This window comes from Pseudophryne corroboree, chromosome 4, assembly GCF_028390025.1.
Source record: "Pseudophryne corroboree isolate aPseCor3 chromosome 4, aPseCor3.hap2, whole genome shotgun sequence".
NCBI lineage: Eukaryota > Metazoa > Chordata > Amphibia > Anura > Myobatrachidae > Pseudophryne > Pseudophryne corroboree.
Window position 1 is genome coordinate 642,837,183 of NC_086447.1, and position 20,364 is coordinate 642,857,546.

The 20,364-nt window shown below is 43.2% G+C and overlaps 1 protein-coding gene and 1 long non-coding RNA gene across 3 annotated transcripts in view; one reads left to right on the forward strand and one right to left on the reverse strand.

The window, feature by feature from the left end:
* LOC134910090 (uncharacterized) overlaps nt 1–12,203 on the forward strand; it is a 35,487-nt gene extending 23,284 nt beyond the window's left edge. The window contains exon 3 of the long non-coding RNA XR_010176113.1: nt 11,753–12,203. This is a non-coding gene — a long non-coding RNA (uncharacterized LOC134910090). The remainder of the gene's footprint in view (nt 1–11,752) is intronic.
* GALNT2 (polypeptide N-acetylgalactosaminyltransferase 2) overlaps nt 11,955–20,364 on the reverse strand; it is a 443,362-nt gene continuing 434,952 nt past the window's right edge. For both annotated transcript variants that reach the window (XM_063917730.1, XM_063917729.1), the window contains exon 16: nt 11,955–15,676. In XM_063917730.1, coding sequence (XP_063773800.1) covers nt 15,521–15,676 — 156 coding nt within the window. In that variant the 3' untranslated portion in view covers nt 11,955–15,520. The remainder of the gene's footprint in view (nt 15,677–20,364) is intronic.

The window sequence follows — 20,364 nt, forward strand, 5'->3', positions numbered from 1 at the left end:
ATCAGAAATTTCAATCACATATACAGTATAATGTAAAAGAAATTTTTATCCGCCTAGGTGCGGCGGACCTACGTACCGGACTTAGTGGGGTGTCAGCAATGTCCACCCGATTGCGCTTGTAGTATCCCTTCCTTTAATCCTGTAGATTCCAATATTGGTTCTTCCCTAGTTCACCTTTACCTCTCCATCCAGGTGAAAGGTTTCCGTGAGTAGGAAAAAAATACCAATATATAGTGAAATATTGCTTGTGTTCAGGTATAAAAGTTATTTATTCATAAAATGCAGAAAAAATATAATTTTTTTAAAAAACACTAGACGTCTTGATCACAATAACAATTTAAAATCCACCACAGATTAGTGGACCCACGTACCAGAGGTTGTGGGGTGTCACAGTGGCCCACCCAAACAGCGCTTGCAATGTAGCTCCCCGGGGTATATAGCAGCAATCAGCGTGTTCCCTCTGGCTCCAGCAGGTCCCTCCAATCAGTCACCAACGAGTTTCTGCCCTCTGGGGGCCTTTGTCAAGGTGCAAACTTTTGTCAAACTTTCCTTTGTCAAACTTTTGTCTTTGTCAAACTTTCCCTTTCTACATAAAGAAATAATACCCGTAGTGACTCAGGGAGCGCACCCCAGCAAAACCATAGAACTAGGATTGAACTTTTTGGGAAATTGATAACCGTCCCAGCTGGGAGATTGCAGCACCTCTGAACTGAAGCGCCATCTGTACATTTGTTTTTGTGTATTATATACAGTGAAAATATAATAAAATTGAGAAACAAAGCTGTGATTGACATGTACAGTATTCCAAATGGCATTGATAAAATATCATCCCACTTTAAAAGTTGAACATTAGAACATCTACTTACAAGGTAATATGGTTTAATATAATAAAGCCATAACGTAAATTCCAATATCTCATTGCCGTGATATCAATCAGGAATGGCTTTAGCCGGTCAGACGATAAAGGTAAGTATATTACGGGACACTTCACCTTTGAACGGCCATACCACGAATGTCCATAAGGATTTGGTGCCATCTTCCACAATTCCGGAACTGTGGAGGGATCCATCGTGCTGCCTTGGACTGAATGGTTATTCCAGAGGGGACATTGCAGTTTGGTTATATGCCTATTTGTTTTTTTAACCTTTGTGAGAGCACTTGTTTATTAATTGTGTGTTTTTAAAAAAACGTTATTGCACTATATATCAGATTTTTTCAAGTTACAGTTGTAAAGAAGAGCTCCTAACCTTGAGGATCATTTGATCCTATGCGGGTGATTCGCAATGATTAATCTGTCCAATTGTGAGTGGAACCAATAAAATAACTTTGGATTCTATTCTGTCTCTTCATACCACAATATTGTGTCCCTTATCTAGACATCTCTTGATGGTCTTTAATGAATAGCCACGTTCCATAAACCGATCACTAATCTGGCAAATCTGTTGTTCAGTAGCTTTGTTATGCAAAACATGCATAAACTGCTAGATGGTTAAACTCTCTTTCTCTAACGTCCTAGTGGATGCTGGGGACTCCGTCAGGACCATGGGGAATAGCGGCTCCGCAGGAGACAGGGCACAAAAGCAAGCTTTTAGGATCACATGGTGTGTACTGGCTCCTCCCCCCATGACCCTCCTCCAAGCCTCAGTTAGGTTTTTGTGCCCGGCCGAGAAGGGTGCAATCTAGGTGGCTCTCTTAAAGAGTTACTTAGAAAAAGTTTTTAGGTTCTTTATTTTCAGTGAGTCCTGCTGGCAACAGGCTCACTGCATCGAGGGACTTAGGGGAGAGATTTTCAACTCACCTGCGTGCAGGATGGATTGGATTCTTAGGCTACTGGACATAGCTCCAGAGGGAGTCGGAACACAGGGCTCGCCCTGGGGTTCGTCCCGGAGCCGCGCCGCCGACCCCCCTTGCAGACGCTGAAGATGAAGAGGTCCGGAACCAGGCGGCAGAAGACTCTCAGTCTTCATCAGGTAGCGCACAGCACTGCAGCTGTGCGCCATTGTTGTCAGCACACTTCACACAGCGGTCACGGAGGGTGCAGGGCGCTGGAGGGGGGCGCCCTGGGCAGCAATGTATAATACCTGTATGGCGAAAAATACATCACATATAGCCCTTGAGGCTATATGGATGTATTTAACCCCTGCCAGATATCTAAAACTCCGGAGAAGAAGCCCGCCGAAAAGGGGGCGGGGCCTATTCTCCTCAGCACACAGCGCCATTTTCCCTCACAGAAAGGCTGGTGGGAAGGCTCCCATGCTCTCCCCTGCACTGCACTACAGAAACAGGGTTAAAACAGAGAGGGGGGGCACTGATTTGGCGATATGTATATATATTAAAAGGCTATAAGGGAGGAACACTTATATAAAGGTTGTCCCTGGATAATTATAGCGTTTTGGTGTGTGCTGGCAAACTCTCCCTCTGTCTCCCCAAAGGGCTAGTGGGTCCTGTCCTCTATCAGAGCATTCCCTATGTGTGTGCTGTATGTCGGTACGTGTGTGTCGACATGTATGAGGAAAATATTGGTGAGGAGGCGGAGCAAATTGCCTGTATGGTGATGTCACTCTCTAGGGAGTCGACACCGGAATGGATGGCTTATTTATGGAAATTACGTGACAATGTCAACACGCTGCAAGCCGGTTGACGACATGAGAGGGCCGGCGAACAAATTAGTATCTGTCCAGGCGTCTCAAACACCGTCAGGGGCTGTAAAATGCCCATTTACCTCAGTCGGTCGACACAGACCCAGACACTGATTTCAGTGTCGACGGTGAAGAAACAAACGTATTTTCTTTTAGGGCCACACGTTAAGGGCAATGAAGGAGGTGTTACATATTTCTGATACTCCAAGTACCACAAAAAAGGGTATTATGTGTGAGGTGAAGAAACTACCTGTAGTTTTTCCTGAATCAGATAAATTAAATGAAGTGTGATGATGCGTGGGTTTCCCCCGATAGAAAATTATTGGCGGTATACCTTTTCCCGCCAGAAGTTAAGGCGCGGTGGGAAACACCCCTCAGGGTGGATAAGGCGCTCACACGCTTATCAGAACAAGTAGCGGTACCATCTACGGATAGGGCCGTACTTAAGGAGCCAGCTGATAGGAGGCTGAAAAATATCCTAAAAAGTATACACACACATGCTGGTGTTATACTGCGACCAGCGATCGCCTCAGCCTGGATGTGCAGAGCTGAGGTGGCTTGGTCGGATTCCCTGACTAAAAATATTGATACCTTTGACAGGGACAGTATTTTATTGACTATAGAGCATTTAAAGGATGCATTTCTATATATGCGAGATGCGCAGAGGGATATTTGCACTCTGGCATCAAGAGTAAATGCGATGTCCATATCTGCAAGAAGATGTTTATGGACACGACAGTGGTCAGGTGATGCAGATTCCAAACGGCACAAAGATGTATTGCCGTATAAAGGGGAGGAGTTATTTGGGGTCGGTCCATGGGACCTGGTGGCCAGGGCAACTGCTGGAAAATCCACCGTTTTTTACCCTAAGTCACATCTCTGCAGAAAAAGACACCGTCTTTTCAGCCTCAGTCCTTTCGTCCCTATAAGAGTCATATCTGTCCAGGGATAGAGGAAAGGGAAGAAGACTGCAGCAGGCAGCCCATTCCCAGGAACAGAAGCCCTCCACCGCTTCTACCAAGTTCTCAGCATGACGCTGGGACCGTACAGGACCCCTGGATCCTACAAGTAGTATCCAAGGGGTACAGATTGGAATGTCGAGAGGTTTCCCCCCTCGCAGGTTCCTGTAGTCTGCTGTACCAATGTCTCCCTCCGACAGGGAGGCAGTATTGAAAACAATTCACAAGCTGTATTCCCAGCAGGTGATAATAAAATTACCCCTCCGACAACAAGGAAAGGGGTATTACTCCACACTATATGGTGGTACTGAAGGCTAGGTGAGACCTATTCTAAATCTGAAAAATTTGAACACTTACAAGGGTTCAAATCCAGATGGAGTCACTCAGAGCAGTGATAGCAAAGAACAAGGGGACTATATGGTGTCCCGGGACATCAGGGATGCTTACCTCCATGTCCCAAAATTTGCCTTTTCTCACCAAGGGTACCTCAGGTTCGTGGTACAGAACTGTCACTATCAGTTTCAAGACGATGCCGTTGGATTGTCCAAGGCACCCCGGGTCCTTACCAAGGTAATGACCGAAAGGAGGATTCGTCTTCAAAGAAAATGGACGACCTCCTGATAAGAACAAGGTCCAGAGAACAGTTGGAGGTCGGAGTAGCACTATCTCAAGTAGTTCTACGACAGCACGGGTGGATTCTAAATATTCCAAAACCGCAGTTGTTCCGACGACACGTCTGCTGGTCCTAGGGATGATTCTGGACACAGTCCAGGAAAAGGTGTTTCTCCCAGAGGAGAAAGCCAGGGAGTTATCCGAGCTAATCGGGATCCTCCTAAAACCAGGAAAAGTGTCAGTGCATCATTGCACAAGAGTCCTGGTAAAAATGGTGGCTTATTACGAAGCGCTTCCATTCGGCAGATTTCACGCAAGAACTCTTCAGTGGGATCTGCTGGACAAATGGTCCGGATCGCATCTTCAGATGCATCAGCGGATAACCCTATATCCAAGGACAAGGGTGTCTCTCCTGTGGTGATTACAGAGTGCTCATCTTCTAGAGGGCCGCAGATTCGGCATTCAGGATTGGATGCTCGTGACCACGGAGGCCAGCCTGAGAGGCTGGGGAGCAGTCACACAAGGAGTGTGATCAAGTCTGGAGAATTCTCTCCACATAAATATACTGGAGCTAAGAGCAAATTTATAATGCTCTAAGCTTAGCAAGACCTCTGCTTCAAGGTCAGCCGGTATTGATCCAGTGGGATAACATCACGGCAGTCGCCCACGTAAACAGAAAGGGCGGCACAAGAAGCAGGAGGGCAGTGGCAAAACTGCAAGGATTTTTCGCTAGGCGGAAAATCATGTGATAGCACTGTCAGCAGTGTTCATTCCGGGAGTGGACGACTGGGAAGCAGACTTCCTCAGCAGGCACGACCTCCACCCGGGAGAGTGGGAACTTCATCGGGAAGTTTTCCGCATGATTGTGAACCGTTGGGAAAGACCAAAGGTGGACATGATGGCATCCCGCCCGAACAAAAAATGGGACAGGTATTGCGCCAGGTCACGAGACCTTCAGGCGATAGCTGTGGACGTCCTGGTAACACCGTGGGTGTAACAGTCGGTGTATGTGTTCCCTCCTCTGCTTCTCATAACCAAGGTATTGAGAATTATAAGACATAGAGGAGTAAGAACTATACTCGTGGCTCCGGATTGGCCAAGAGGGACTTGGTAACCGGAACTTCAAGAGATGCTCACAGAGGACTAATGGCCTCGGGAGCTAAGAAGGGATTGCTTTCAGCAAGTACCATGTCTGTTCCAAGAGGAACCGTGGCATCGGCCTTTAAGAAAGGACCTGCTCCAGCAGGGACCTGGTCTGTTCCAAGACTTACCGCGACTGCGTTTGACGGCATGGCGGTTTGAACGCCGGATCCTAAGGGAAAAGGCATTCCGGAAGAGGTCATACCTACCCTGGTCAAAGCCAGGAAGGAGGTGACCGCACAACGTTATCACCACATGTGGTAAAAATATGTTGCGTGGGTGAGGCCAGGAAGGCCCCACGTAAAAAATTTCAACTAGGTCGTTTTCTGCACTTCCTGCAAACAGGAGTGTCTATGAGCCTAAAATTGGTGTCCATTAAGGTTCAAGTTTCGGCCCTATAGATTTTCTTCCAGAAAGAATTGGCTTCAGTTCCTGAAGTCCAGACGTTTGTCAAGGGAGTATTGCATATACAGCCCTTGTGTGCCTCCAGTGGCACCGTGGGATCTCAACGTAGTGTTGGGATTCCTCAAATCATATTGGTTTGAACCACTCAAATCTGTGGATTTGAAATATCTCACATGGAAAGTGACCATGCTGTTGGCCCTGGCCTCGGCCAGGCGATTGTCAAAATTGGCGGCTTTGTCTTACAAAAGCCCATATTTGATTTTCCATTCGGACAGGGCAGAACTGCGGACTCGTCCCCAGTTTCTTCCTAAGGTGGTGTCAGCGTTTCACCTGAAACAACCTATTGTGGTGCCTGCGGCTACTAGGGACTTGGAGGACTCCAAGTTGCTAGACGTTGTCAGGGCCCTGAAAATATATATATATATATATATATATATATATCTCCCAAAACAAGTGCACTCACTACTTCTTTAAATTCCAAAGTTTCACAGTTATTTTATTCAATTCAATCTGCAGGTTCAGTTGTATCAGTAAATTCCATACATGACCATGTCCATATAGGAGTCAAAACACCGCTCCAAATTTATCCATCTTGTCAATGCAAATCAATCAAGCATATTATGAACATCTGAAAAATATCAGTGGTGCAGCTCCATTTGTATATGGTTTTCACATGTCATGGATTGGTAATACATCATGTCTTTTGTTATGTCTGTCGACTTCGGCAGCTTTTCGTGCCGTAAAAGACCCACATCTGGTCCGCCGTACTCCTCGGCGTGCGTTCCACCGTCCTGCGCATGTCCGCCGGTCCGTCCTGCGGACATGCGCAGGACGGTGGAACGCACGCCGAGGAGTACGGCGGACCAGATGTGGGTCTTTTACGGCACGAAAAGCTGCCGAAGTCGACAGACATAACAAAAGACATGATGTATTACCAATCCATGACATGTGAAAACCATATACAAATGGAGCTGCACCACTGATATTTTTCAGATGTTCATAATATGCTTGATTGATTTGCATTGACAAGATGGATAAATTTGGAGCGGTGTTTTGACTCCTATATGGACATGGTCATGTATGGAATTTACTGATACAACTGAACCTGCAGATTGAATTGAATAAAATAACTGTGAAACTTTGGAATTTAAAGAAGTAGTGAGTGCACTTGTTTTGGGAGATATTGGAGGTCGCAGAGATGGGACTATTAATGTTGCACCCTACATGTTGAACAGGAGAGTGCATCTATGCAAGGACAGATATATATAATTCCAGGACGGCTGGAGTCAGAAAGTCTGACTTGCTGTTTATATTGTAGGCACCCAAAAAGCTGGGTGCTCCTGCTTTTAAGCAGACTATTGCTCGTTGGATTTGTAGTACAATTCAGCTTGCACATTCTGTGGCAGGCCTGCCACAGCCAAAATCTGTAAATGCCCATTCCACAAGGAAGGTGGGCTCATCTTGGGCGGCTGCCCGAGGGGTCTCGGCTTTACAACTTTGCCGAGCAGCTACTTGGTCAGGGGCAAACACGTTTGCTAAATTCTACAAATTTGATACCCTGGCTGAGGAGGACCTGGAGTTCTCTCATTCGGTGCTGCAGAGTCATCCGCACTCTCCCGCCCGTTTGGGAGCTTTGGTATAATCCCCATGGTCCTGACGGAGTCCCCAGCATCCACTAGGACGTTAGAGAAAATAAGATTTTACTTACCGATAAATCTATTTCTCATAGTCCGTAGTGGATGCTGGGCGCCCATCCCAAGTGCGGATTGTCTGCATTACTTGTACATAGTTATTGTTACAAAAAAAAATCGGGTTATTATTGTTGTGAGCCATCTTTTTTAGAGGCTACTTCATTGTTATCATACTGTTAACTGGGTTAAAATCACAAGTTGTACGGTGTGATTGGTGTGGCTGGTATGAGTCTTACCCGGGATTCAAGATCCTTCCTTATTGTGTACGCTCGTCCGGGCACAGTACCTAACTGAGGCTTGGAGGAGGGTCATGGGGGGAGGAGCCAGTACACACCATGTGATCCTAAAAGCTTGCTTTTGTGCCCTGTCTCCTGCGGAGCCGCTATTCCCCATGGTCCTGACGGAGTCCCCAGCATCCACTACGGACTATGAGAAATAGATTTATCGGTAAGTAAAATCTTATTTTAAGCGGCCTAGGATGATGACTTGATGCATTGTAATAAGAGTGTTGCGATCGGTATCCTTCCTGTATAATGTGGATACCAAATTACCTTCAAGGTAGAAAACAGTAACATCGACAAAATTTCCCCTATCCTTCTTGATGTGGTACGTGAAGCATATAGGGCTGTCCAAGGAAATCACAAACTCAATCATCTCTTAGAATTCAGTGTCAGTGCAAACCTACTTAAGAAAATATCAATATAACACCCAAAATAAAGAAGATTGGGCACAAATCAAGAAATATGTCCAGTTTCATATTTATGCATATATAATTTTGCATATAGGGGAGCCAAGTTAGAACCCATGGCGGTACCATTTTGCTGCACATAATACTCCTTGCCATACGAAAAAAAAATAAGATTTTAAACCTACCGGTAAATCTTTTTCTCCTAGTCCATAGAGCAGGATTTCCCAACCTCGGTCCTCAAGGCACACTAACAGTTCTGGTTTTAGTGATATCCAGGCTTGAGCACAGGTGACTTAATTAGTACCTCAGTTATTTTGATTTAACCATTTGTGCTGAAGCCTGGATATCACTAAAACCTGCACTGCTGGTGTGCCTTGAGGACCGCGTTTGGGAATGCCTGCCGTAGAGGTTGCTGGGGACTCCGTAAGGACCATGGGGTATAGACGGAATCCGCAGGACACATGGGCACTCTAAGACTTTAGAATGGGTGTGCACTGGCTCCTCCCTCTATGCCCCTCCTCCAGAGCTCAGTTAAAGAACTGTGCCCAGAGGAGACGGACAGTACGAGGAAAGGATTTTTGTTAATCTAAGGGCGAGAAACATACCAGCCCACACCATACATACCGTACAACCTGGCATACACTAAACCAGTTAACAGCATGAACAAAACAGCATCAGCCAGAGACTGATCACAACTGTAACATAACACTTATGTAAGCAACCACTATATCCAAGCCTTGCAGAAATAGTCCGCACTGGGACGGGCGCCCAGCATACTCTACGGAATAGGAGAAAAAGATTTACCGGTAGGTTTAAAATCTTATTTTCTCTTACGTCCTAGAGGATGCTGGGGACTCCGTAAGGACCATGGGGATTATACCAAAGCTCCAGACCGGGCGGGAGAGTGCGGCTGACTCTGCAGCACCGATTGAGCAAACATGAGGTCCTCATTAGCCAGGGTATAAAACTTGTTGAATTTTGCAAAAGTGTTTGAACCCGACCAAGTAGCTGCCCGGCAAACCTGTAATGCCGAGACGCTTTGGGCAGCCGCCCAAGAAGAGCCCACCTTCCTAGTGGAATGGGCCTTTACCGAATTAGGTAACGGCAATCCAGCCGTAGAATGAGCCTGCTGAATCGTGTTACAGATCCAGCGAGCAATAGTCTGCTTAGAAGCAGGAGCGCCAACCTTGTTGGCCGCATATAGGACAAACAGGGCCTCTGTTTTCCTAACTCGAGCTGTCCTGGCTACATACATTTTTAAGGCTCTGACTACATCAAGGGACTTGGAATCCTCCAAGTCACCCGTAGCCACAGGCACCACAATAGGTTGGTTCATATGAAACGACGAAACCACCTTAGGTAGAAATTGAGGACGAGTTCTCAACTCCGCTCGATCCACATGGAAAATCAGATAGGGGCTCTTGTGAGACAAGGCTGCCAATTCGGACACCCGCCTCGCAGATGCCAAGGCCAACATGACCACTTTCCAAGTGAGAAATTTTAATTCAACCGTTTGAAGAGGTTCAAACCAGTGTGACTTAAGGAACTGTAACACCACGTTAAGGTCCCACGGTGCCACTGGGGGCACAAAAGGAGGTTGGTTGTGCAGCACTCCCTTAACAAAAGTCTGGACTTCTGGGAGAAGCCAATTCCTTCTGAAAGAATATAGATAAGGCCGAAATCTGCACCTTAATGGAGCCTAACTTTAGGCCCATATCCACTCCTGTCTGAAGAAAATGGAGAAAACGACCCAGCTGAAAATCCTCCGTCGGAGCATTCTTGGCTTCACACCAAGACACATATTTCCTCCAGACACGGTGATAATGCCTCGCCGTTACCTCCTTCCTAGCTTTGATCAGAGTAGGGATGACTTCCCCCGGAATACCTTTCCTAGCTAGGATTTGGTGTTCAACCGCCATGCTGTCAAACGTAACCGCGGTAAGTCTTGGAACACACAGGGCCCCTGTTGCAAAAGGACCTCCCTGGAAGAGGCCACGGATCTTCTGCGATCATTTCCTGAAGATCTGAATACCAGGCCCTTCGAGGCCAATCTGGAACAATGAGTATTGTCTGCACTCTTGTTCGTCTTATGATTCTCAATATTTTTGAGATGAGCGGAAGAGGAGGGAACACATATACCGACTGAAAAACCCATGGTGTCACCAGGGTGTCCACCGCTACTGCCCGAGGGTCCCTCGACCTGGAACAATACATCCGCCTATACATTTCTTGTTGAGGCGTGACGCCAACATGTCTATTTGGGGAAGCCCCAACGACTTGTTATCTCTGTGAAAACTTCTTGATGAAGACCCCACTCTCCTGGATGGAGATCGTGTCTGCTGAGAAAGTCTGCTTCCCAGTTGTCCACTCCTGGAATGAAGACTGCTGACAGAGCGCTTACGTGATTTTCAGCCCAGCGAAGAATCCTGGTGGCTTCTGCCATTGCCACTCTGCTCCTTGTCCCGCCCTGGTGGTTTACATGCGCCACGGCTGTGACATTGTCTGACTGAATCAGAACGGGTAGGTCGCAAAGAAGATTCTCCGCTTGTCGTAGGCCGTTGTATATGGCCCTTAATTCCAGCACGTTGATGTGTAGACAAGCCTCCTGGCTTGACCACAGTCCCTGAAAATTTCTTCCTTGTGTGACTGCTCCCCATCCTCGGAGGCTCGCGTCCGTGGTCACTAGAACCCAGTCTTGAATGCCGAACCTGCGACCCTCTGGGAGGTGAGCACTCTGAAGCCAACACAGGAGAGACACCCTGGCCCTGGGGGACAGGCTTATTTTCTGATGCATTTGTAGATGGGACCCCGACTACTTGTCCAGAAGGTCCCACTGAAACATTCTCGCATGGAACCTGCCGAAGGGGATGGCCTCGTAGGCCGCCACCATTTTTCCCAATACTCGAGTGCATTGATGAACTGACACTCTTTTTGGTTTTAGCAGGTCCCTGACCATGTTCTGGAGTTCCTGGGCTTTTTCCATTGGGAGAAAAACCCTCTTCATTTCCGTGTCCAGAATCATACCCAAAAATGATAGCCCATGCCTGGCCATGCTGCAGAATATGCTGCTTCCATTCATGTGAATGGGGCACATGTGCATCTAAGATGCGGTCACGCCACTGCGGTAAGATGTAGCCATGATTAGCATGCCTACATCTATATATAAATCCAGGTCAACCAACCACTCTTTGGTGTCTGGTTTCCTTGCACCTGGTCTTCTTCTCTCCTCCTACTCACTGTCCTTGGGCTTTGTTGATATTAACTAGTGGTTCCAGACAGGGTACAAGGTATAGGGAAAGAATTGACATATATGTAGGAGAAAAAAAAGGGAAGATAAACCAGATAGTGCGCTAATGCAATAGAAGTGAATAAAAATATTCCAAAATGAATGAAACAGTACTTCCTTTAGAATTTTCCGTCAGTCTCTATTGAACTTCATAGATTTCTCAACATATGTATACATTTTAGTTTATGACATATGTAGACACAAGCACAAAGAGAATATAGTGTAATTTGTAATAAACTTTATTCTCCATTATTTTGTATTTCGATCGTACTTTTTTTTTTAGTAATTGCATTAGTGCACTTATCCAGTCTACCATCCCTTTTTTTTTTTAGGAGAGGAAGAGCCTGTGCTATCTCAAGAAAAGACAATGCTTTGGTGCCTAGGCTCCTCCAGCTCCACCTATACCGCATGGTTTCCAGTGGACTCAGAGAAAAGGATTTTACAGGAAAGAACAAAAATCCCATTATGTTGTTGCATTCTGCTTTAATATATAATTTAACTCCCATTTTGATAAAAAAAAAAAAGACAACAAAATTTATTTATAAAGTATTTATTTTCTTTTAAGTTAAACAATTTTCAATGATGCTTTGCATTTATAAAATGAACAAGTACAGGCCCTGTACTGCAGACACCTTGGAATTATTGTAACCAAATTAAGAGAGAACAGTTACCAAACTATACCTTTGAATAAAAAAAAATAATGTTATTACATCAGTATTATTTCCATAATAACAATGAGAATGCAATACAATAAAGATCCTTTGTTACCTGCTCACAGCAGAAGGGTCTTTCATGTACATGACTCCTTTTTATTTCTTCATTAGACTGGGAATAGAATATGCTTTAAATATAACTCACAGCAAATGACTTTGGCACATACTTAGACATCAAAAGAAATTCTCTTTCTGTTACAAAATCGTGAATATCCTGATAGGGGTGTAGCATGGACAAAGCACTGAGAACAGATGGCATTTAAAGATTCACCAAGGTTAACACTACTTTGCATCATCACCTGGTTGTAAGATATCTATACAAGCTACTGTAAATAACAGCAAGTTTAAAGGGTAACAATGCCCCAGATTGTGTTATGGTAAACCAAATTGTAAATACACTGTTAACGGAAATCTCAAACTTTAATTGCTGAATATTTTGTTCAATGGTTAGAAATTATCAAAAGAAACCTGCAGTGAGTGCAGAGCGGTGGTCATGGATTCTAGGGGTTGGGTATGCATTACCAGCGGCCGGGATCCCTGCGGTCAGCATCCTGGCCACAGAATGCCTTGCGGGGAATAGTCCCTGTTCGTCAGCATGCCGACTGTCGGGATTGTCAATGTTCGGGATGCAGGGGGAGGTACTGTAACCGGCGGTCTCCTGACCACGGTCACATAACTACATCCCGATTCTAGGCCCTCTGCTGTTTAAGCAAAATCTAGTGGTTCACTCTGGCAACAGGAAAATAAATATGAAACAGAAACCACTTGCTACTCTACTTATCCAGTATTATATGATTGTAAATATGTCTGTCTGTCTGTATATATTTACACACAGTCTGATTTACAGTTAGTAGGAAATCTGTCTTAAAAGTGCAATTTTATGCAATGGCTAAACCATGCCATGATGCTGGAAGGACAAATTTAAAATGTGAGCTCAGATTTAGAATTGAGCAGGCTCTGTAAAAACTCTAAATCCCAATGTAAAAAAAGCTTCATCTTTGTGTGCAACATTCAAAAATAGGCAGTTCTTTTTGCACCCTTTGCATCGTGCAGATGTGCACCATTTAGCACCATTTGCTCCTAACTCTAAAGAGGCCCGAACAGCATATATAATAGAATTAAGCCTGGAACACACTAGTGTGTACACTGCTGACAGGATGGGCAATATAACGAAACATCGGCCATCCCATACACACTGAACGATATATCTGTTGACTGTGCAATATACCATTCACAGCTGCATTTCCCTGCATCCTGTCATTTGCCCGGTCAATTGACCAGCGGGAGCGCGTGGTAGTGGGTACACACTAGACGACATGACAATTGTCGGTCCGATCCGCCGCATACGACGACAGTCTAGTGTGTAACTAGCTTTACATGCACTGGAAAAAAACAAGTTGGTTCAATGTCATGCAATCTGTTTTATCTCATTGGTGTTGTTACTTTAAGGGTGTTTACACTTTTCAAAGTGTTGGAAATTGTTTTATACATGAAAGAGACCAGATGTAGCACTTGTATTTACACAGTGGCCTTTTAAATCAAATGACATATAAAACCATTATGCAATATATTTTGATTCTGAATGTGCAGTCACATACAAAATGTCATCATACCATTAAATAAATGCAGATAGCGTGCACAAAACATGGAGGGATTAGCTTAGTATTGCAGCATACTGTAGATCTGATCAGATTCCATTATGGTGTCATACTGCATTTCTCAGTAACTTGTGTTATGCCAGTTGTTAATGAACTAAAGTAACAGGGGCTGGCATGGTGAGAGCTGTAGCTCAATAAATGGTGGACGACCACAGGCTGCCTACTACTGATCTACTATAAGCGGTCGCTAGCTAAATGATGACTAATTAGGAGGTGTAACTTTAGCAGATGTAACTGGCTGCTCCAGAAATTGAGAGATTATCACTCAATTGGAAGCAAGGCACCGGGGGTATCATTTGCCTTGTTGATCCTAATAGGTAATGAACTGTCACCTGGTTCATGGCAACACCCAAAGTGCTTTTAACAACAGGCACTTTACAAGAAACAGTCTGGAAAAAGTTACCACAAAAACAATGGAGCACTTAATGCAATCATGGTGTGTAATCCCTAATTGTCTGTAGTTCCCCTTTCTTCTTCACATTGACCTAATTAGAAAATATTATAACAGCACACATCATATTGGGATGAGACAGAATAATCGCTGTGCTCACCAATGGTAATGCCAATGACTGCACCCAAATCACTTCACATTTCATATACTGTACATAGATAATTGTAATTATAGATTTCTGGGAAACACTTTTCAAGCTTAATTTGACCCAAAGTGTACTACAAATGCCTTTCTGTTATCACAAAGACTATCGGAAATGTCATGACGACTCTTCTTGGCTAAAGGAAAGAAAGGAATAATGGAGTGGAGAGAAGAGGAATCATTTAGTTTTCTAAATCTAATAGGAAAAAAAAAATTACTTTTACAATGAACTTGTTACTTTGCTCCAAAGACTCACTTTAAAAATACACTTAAACTGTAGTCCATGTAGATCACTGTTTAAAAAAAAAAAAAAAATCACTAACACAATCAAATGCACAAACATACACTCAAAGCTCAACTGAAGGAATACAAATCTTCCGGCAGCAACTGAACCGAGTACTCTTAACATTCATTTCATAACATGATGTCAGCCAGCAAGTTTAAAATCTCTTTACAGAACATAAAAATAGTGCCACTGTCCTGATTTTACAATAGAAAAGTATTGCATTGATTCAGTCTCTCAATAAGCTGCACACATATCCTGCATGTATGTTGAGATCAAGGGATCTGGACATAAACATAAGAGATAAACAAATAGTACACAAACATTTTTAGAACATCTTGTAGTGAAATATAGAAATGGGAGAATGCAAACACATGCAACCAGCCCAGAAATCAGACCATTTGTCTCCATGGAAGAAAAAAAAGTTTCTGGATATAAAATTGAAAATTAAACAAAATAAAAAAAAATGTATAAATGGGCACACAAATGCCAGATATGATCTTCCACTCCACTTTATCTTTCCAAGCGTCAATCTATACCTCCGACTCCTGCAAATTCCTAAGAAAGTTTTCATGTCATTGATAGTCTTTGAGGGCCTGTGTGCAACAATGCAATACTTTTACGCAATCACAACTGACAGCTGCAGAAGGCCCTTTTGTCTGGGTTCATTTTGCTCCAACTACCTCATACATTCAATGTACTCCTGAAATCCAATGCCAAGATGGAATACTGAGGTATATAATTCCGCAGAATGTTGAACAAATACATCTGCAATGCATTCAGAACGGATGTCCATGAAATGATGGTCATTTCCCCCCCCCCACCGTGCCCCTTCATCCCATTTCTTCAGACTTCTACTGTTGTAGATTGAGTGAAAACTTCCACTGCTGAGATAAAGACGGACTGCAGGCTTCTACCGTTAGGCCACCACTTTTGGCATTCCGACTGTCTAGACAGAAGTTGCTCCCCACATGCCTCAGCTTAGAGTTATTCTCTATTTGTTCCCACTTCTAAAGAAAAAGAACAGAGAAAAAAAAATTAAAAATGTTTCTTTGCTTATTTTAATTAAAGCTAATATATATATATATATATATATTTTTGAACAAAGAGTGGATCAGTGCGCTTATCCAAAATGTGCAAAATTCCTTACTGTTAAGATATATATATATATATATATATATATATATATAAATATATAAAAAAAGTCATACATAAATTTAGTCAAATGACCAGTCCAGTAAAACTTAAATTTGATTGAATTTTTCAAATAGTCCACACTTTCCCCGTTTTAACGGGTGGCTGCTCAGTTCTTCAAATAGTGCCACTAGATATACGTAGCCCAAAGGGAAATCTGAAAGTAGAGGAAGAAACAACAGAGCGCCTATAGTGTAGTATCCCTTGAATTAATTCTCGTCACACGCAAGAATAAATATTGCGTACCGGATTACGGCTTGACTTAATGCCTATCGGTCCCCAGGTCTTCTAGTCCACTTCTCTGTCGGAATCTAGATAGAATCAGGAGACAGGGAATCGCTATATAGCGTAGTAGTTACTCGTAGATCGATGTCAGAATTTTTACGTCTCGTATAAGATTGCATGCGTACCAGATAAAACAATTATTTATGCCGGTCAGTATAAATACTTCAGTACTGGTCCTCATCAGATGGTAGCAGTCATCTGGAAACCTTTGGATAATATAGTAAGGCTCCAATCAATAGTTCTTATAGGAATTTGCAAATTTATTGAATATACAGAAATTATAAAAAAGTTTAAATAGCTTAGCTTTAAATGACATAAATGTCAGCAGTGGTCAGTCGGCAAGTCGATAGTTCAGTGTCTCAACGCGTTTCGCCCAGCTCAGGGCTTCATCAGGAGATACCAACATGCTGTAGTGAGGTCCCATTTATACCCACAACAATTATTGCCTAATTATGCAAATTACTTCCGGTTCGCGTCATCGGCGAAACCGGAATAATCCGTTTGATGAATCTATCAATATGCTGCCTTAATAGAGTTTTGATCACTATATAGTGACCACAGACCTCATCCTGTTTTAATTTGGGATGTAGATCCCCTGTAAATCAGACACCGTGGTCTGTTTACCAATTGCGCTACTCGGCGCAATTGGTAAACAGACCACGGTGTCTGATTTACAGGGGATCTACATCCCAAATTAAAACAGGATGAGGTCTGTGGTCACTATATAGTGATCAAAACTCTATTAAGGCAGCATATTGATAGATTCATCAAACGGATTATTCCGGTTTCGCCGATGACGCGAACCGGAAGTAATTTGCATAATTAGGCAATAATTGTTGTGGGTATAAATGGGACCTCACTACAGCATGTTGGTATCTCCTGATGAAGCCCTGAGCTGGGCGAAACGCGTTGAGACACTGAACTATCGACTTGCCGACTGACCACTGCTGACATTTATGTCATTTAAAGCTAAGCTATTTAAACTTTTTTATAATTTCTGTATATTCAATAAATTTGCAAATTCCTATAAGAACTATTGATTGGAGCCTTACTATATTATCCAAAGGTTTCCAGATGACTGCTACCATCTGATGAGGACCAGTACTGAAGTATTTATACTGACCGGCATAAATAATTGTTTTATCTGGTACGCATGCAATCTTATACGAGACGTAAAAATTCTGACATCGATCTACGAGTAACTACTACGCTATATAGCGATTCCCTGTCTCCTGATTCTATCTAGATTCCGACAGAGAAGTGGACTAGAAGACCTGGGGACCGATAGGCATTAAGTCAAGCCGTAACCCGGTACGCAATATTTATTCTTGCGTGTGACGAGAATTAATTCAAGGGATACTACACTATAGGCGCTCTGTTGTTTCTTCCTCTACTTTCAGATATATATATATATATATATATATATATACACATACATACATACATACATACACGCACACACATACATAAATATACAGTCAGGTCCATAAATATTGGGACATCAACACAATTCTCATATTTTGGGCTCTATACAACACCACAATGGATTTGAAGTGAAACAAACAAACAAGATGTGCTTTAACTGCAAACTTTCCGCTTTAATTTGAGGGTATTTACATCCAAATCAGGTGAACGGTGTAGGAATTACAACGGTTTCTATATGTGCCTTCCACTTTTTAAGGGACCAAAAGTAATGGGACAAACTAAACAATCCTAAATCAAACTTTCACTTTTTAATACTTGGTTGCAAATCCTTTGCAGTCAATTACAGTCTGAAGTCTGGAACGCATAGACATCACCAGACGCTGGGTTTCATCACTGGCAATGCTCTGCCAGGCCTCTACTGCAAATGTCTTCAGTTCCTGCTTGTTCTTGGGGCATTTTCCCTTCAGTTTTGTCTTCATCAAGTGAAATGCATGCTCAAATCGGATTCAGGTCAGGTGATTGATTTGGCCATTGCATAACATTTCAATTATTTGCCTTAAACTCTGGTTGCTTTCACAGTATGCTTCGGGTCATTGTCCATCTGCACTGTGAAGCGCCGTCCAATGAGTTCTGAAGCATTTGACTGAATATGAGCAGATAATATTGCCCGAAACACTTCAGAATTCATCCTGCTGCTTTTGTCAGCAGACACATTATCAATAAATACAAGGGAACCAGTTCCATTGGCAGCCATACATTCCCACGCCATGACACTACCACCACCATGCTTCACTGATGAGGTGGTATGTTTTGGATCATGAGCAGTTCCTTTCCTTCTCCATACTCTTCTCTTCCCATCACTCTGGTACAAGTTGATCTTTGTCTCATCTGTCCATAGGATGTTGTTCCAGAACTGTAAAGGCTTTTTTAGATGTTGTCTGGCAAACTCTAATCTGGACTTCCTGTTTTTGTGACTCACCAATGGTTTATATCTTGTGGTGAACCCTCTATATTCACTCTTGTGAAGTCTTCTCTTGATTGTTGACTTTGACACATATACACCTACCTCCTGGAGAGTGTTCTTGGTCTGGGCAACTGTTTGTGAAGGGGTTTTTCTTCACCAGGGAAATAATTCTTCTGTCATCCACCACAGTTGTTTTCCATGGTCTTCCGGTGTTGCTGAGCTCTCCGGTGCGCTCTCTCTTTTTTTTTTTTTTTTATATAATTTTTATTGAAACATTCAGAAATCCATAATACATACAAATTCCTTGATAACCTTAAAATTATCCCTAAAGAGTTCTATGCAGCGTTTCGTACATGACATGAGCCAGATACTAATTCAAATGTACATTTCAATAATCCGAGACTGCGCATTATTCAGACATGCAGCAGGCATATCTGTTGTACAAAAAATTCAGTTCAGTGTCTTATCCCATGAGACTATGCATTTAAAGATCATTCCCATCCAGCCCCATGTGTCCCCAACCACCCCTTAGCTTCAATAAGTCAATGGGCACAAATGAGGCAATCAGGGTTACACATTTACCGGTGGTTCTCCAGATAGTTCTCGAATAGCATACCACTGTGTGAGTTTCAGGGAATCACGTATTCTGGTACGTAATTCAATTGACAAAATATCAATATAGCTTTCCCAGGTTCCGAAGTACCCCGCCGATCGCTTCTCTTTCTCCAACATAGTGTCAATACACACCATGTTGAATACATGGTGTAGTTTTTCTTTAAATAATTTCAGGGTGGGAGGAGTAGCCTCAATCCATGTCTGCAGAATCGCCTTGCTGGCGGTCGCACTTATAAATAATAACAGGCGCTTACATCCTCTCTCTATACGTTGCTCTCCGGGCAACATACCAAATATTGCCCATTTATCCGTAAAAGGAATATCATTTACCAAATTGTCAAGGGCAAATCGTCTTACTTTAAGGCAGAATATTCTCAGCATGGGGCATTTCCAGAAATAATGATACATGTCTGCTATATCAGCATGACATCTAGGGCAAGATGCAGATGATATCAACCCTGCCAGACGCTGTCTGCGTGGTGAGAAATAAGCCCTATGAAAGATGTTCAAAAACATTTCTCTTCTAGTGTGGAGGTCTTCGAATTTTTTATCCAACAAGGGCATCAGTAGTTGGATCGTCACTTTAGCATTATTCTCAGGTGTGGGAATTATCGGCATCTGAGAAGAGGTAGCCTGGGAGTCCCCAGTCAAATTCCCTAACGATTGTCTTGCAGGAGAAGACGGGGTGGCCGGGGCCGTAGATTTATTTTTATTCCTAACCATATTGGAGTCAGAATGGGCGATGGGGGTAACAGGTGCTGCGTGCTTCTCTAAGTATTTGTCCATACCCTAGTGCAGACCACGTTAATGACACAATGGTCGCACCCGAAACGTAATTGTTGACAAAAAGTAACCAAACCTATCATAAACGTCGCCAGGTGAGTGTCAGGTGGCAAGATTGGCTCATAAACCCTTAAATCCTATCCTTTACATGTTTACAATTAACCCCACCAAGAATATGGGGGACTATCAACCAATAGAAAGACGTCTGAAATACACTCAAGCTTGGCGGGGATGGATATTGTGGACTAGGGTAAACAGTGTTGTAAAACTAGGGGGTTTCCCCTGTAGCCAGTGGTCAAGAAAACCAACCAGCCAAATGTTTCTGTCAAAATAAAAAAAAAATAAAAAGAAAGGAGAAAATAATAATAAATCTACCTCTTAAGTTGATAATAAGAATTGGCGTAATAAAACAATCCACCACAAGGTGGCTCC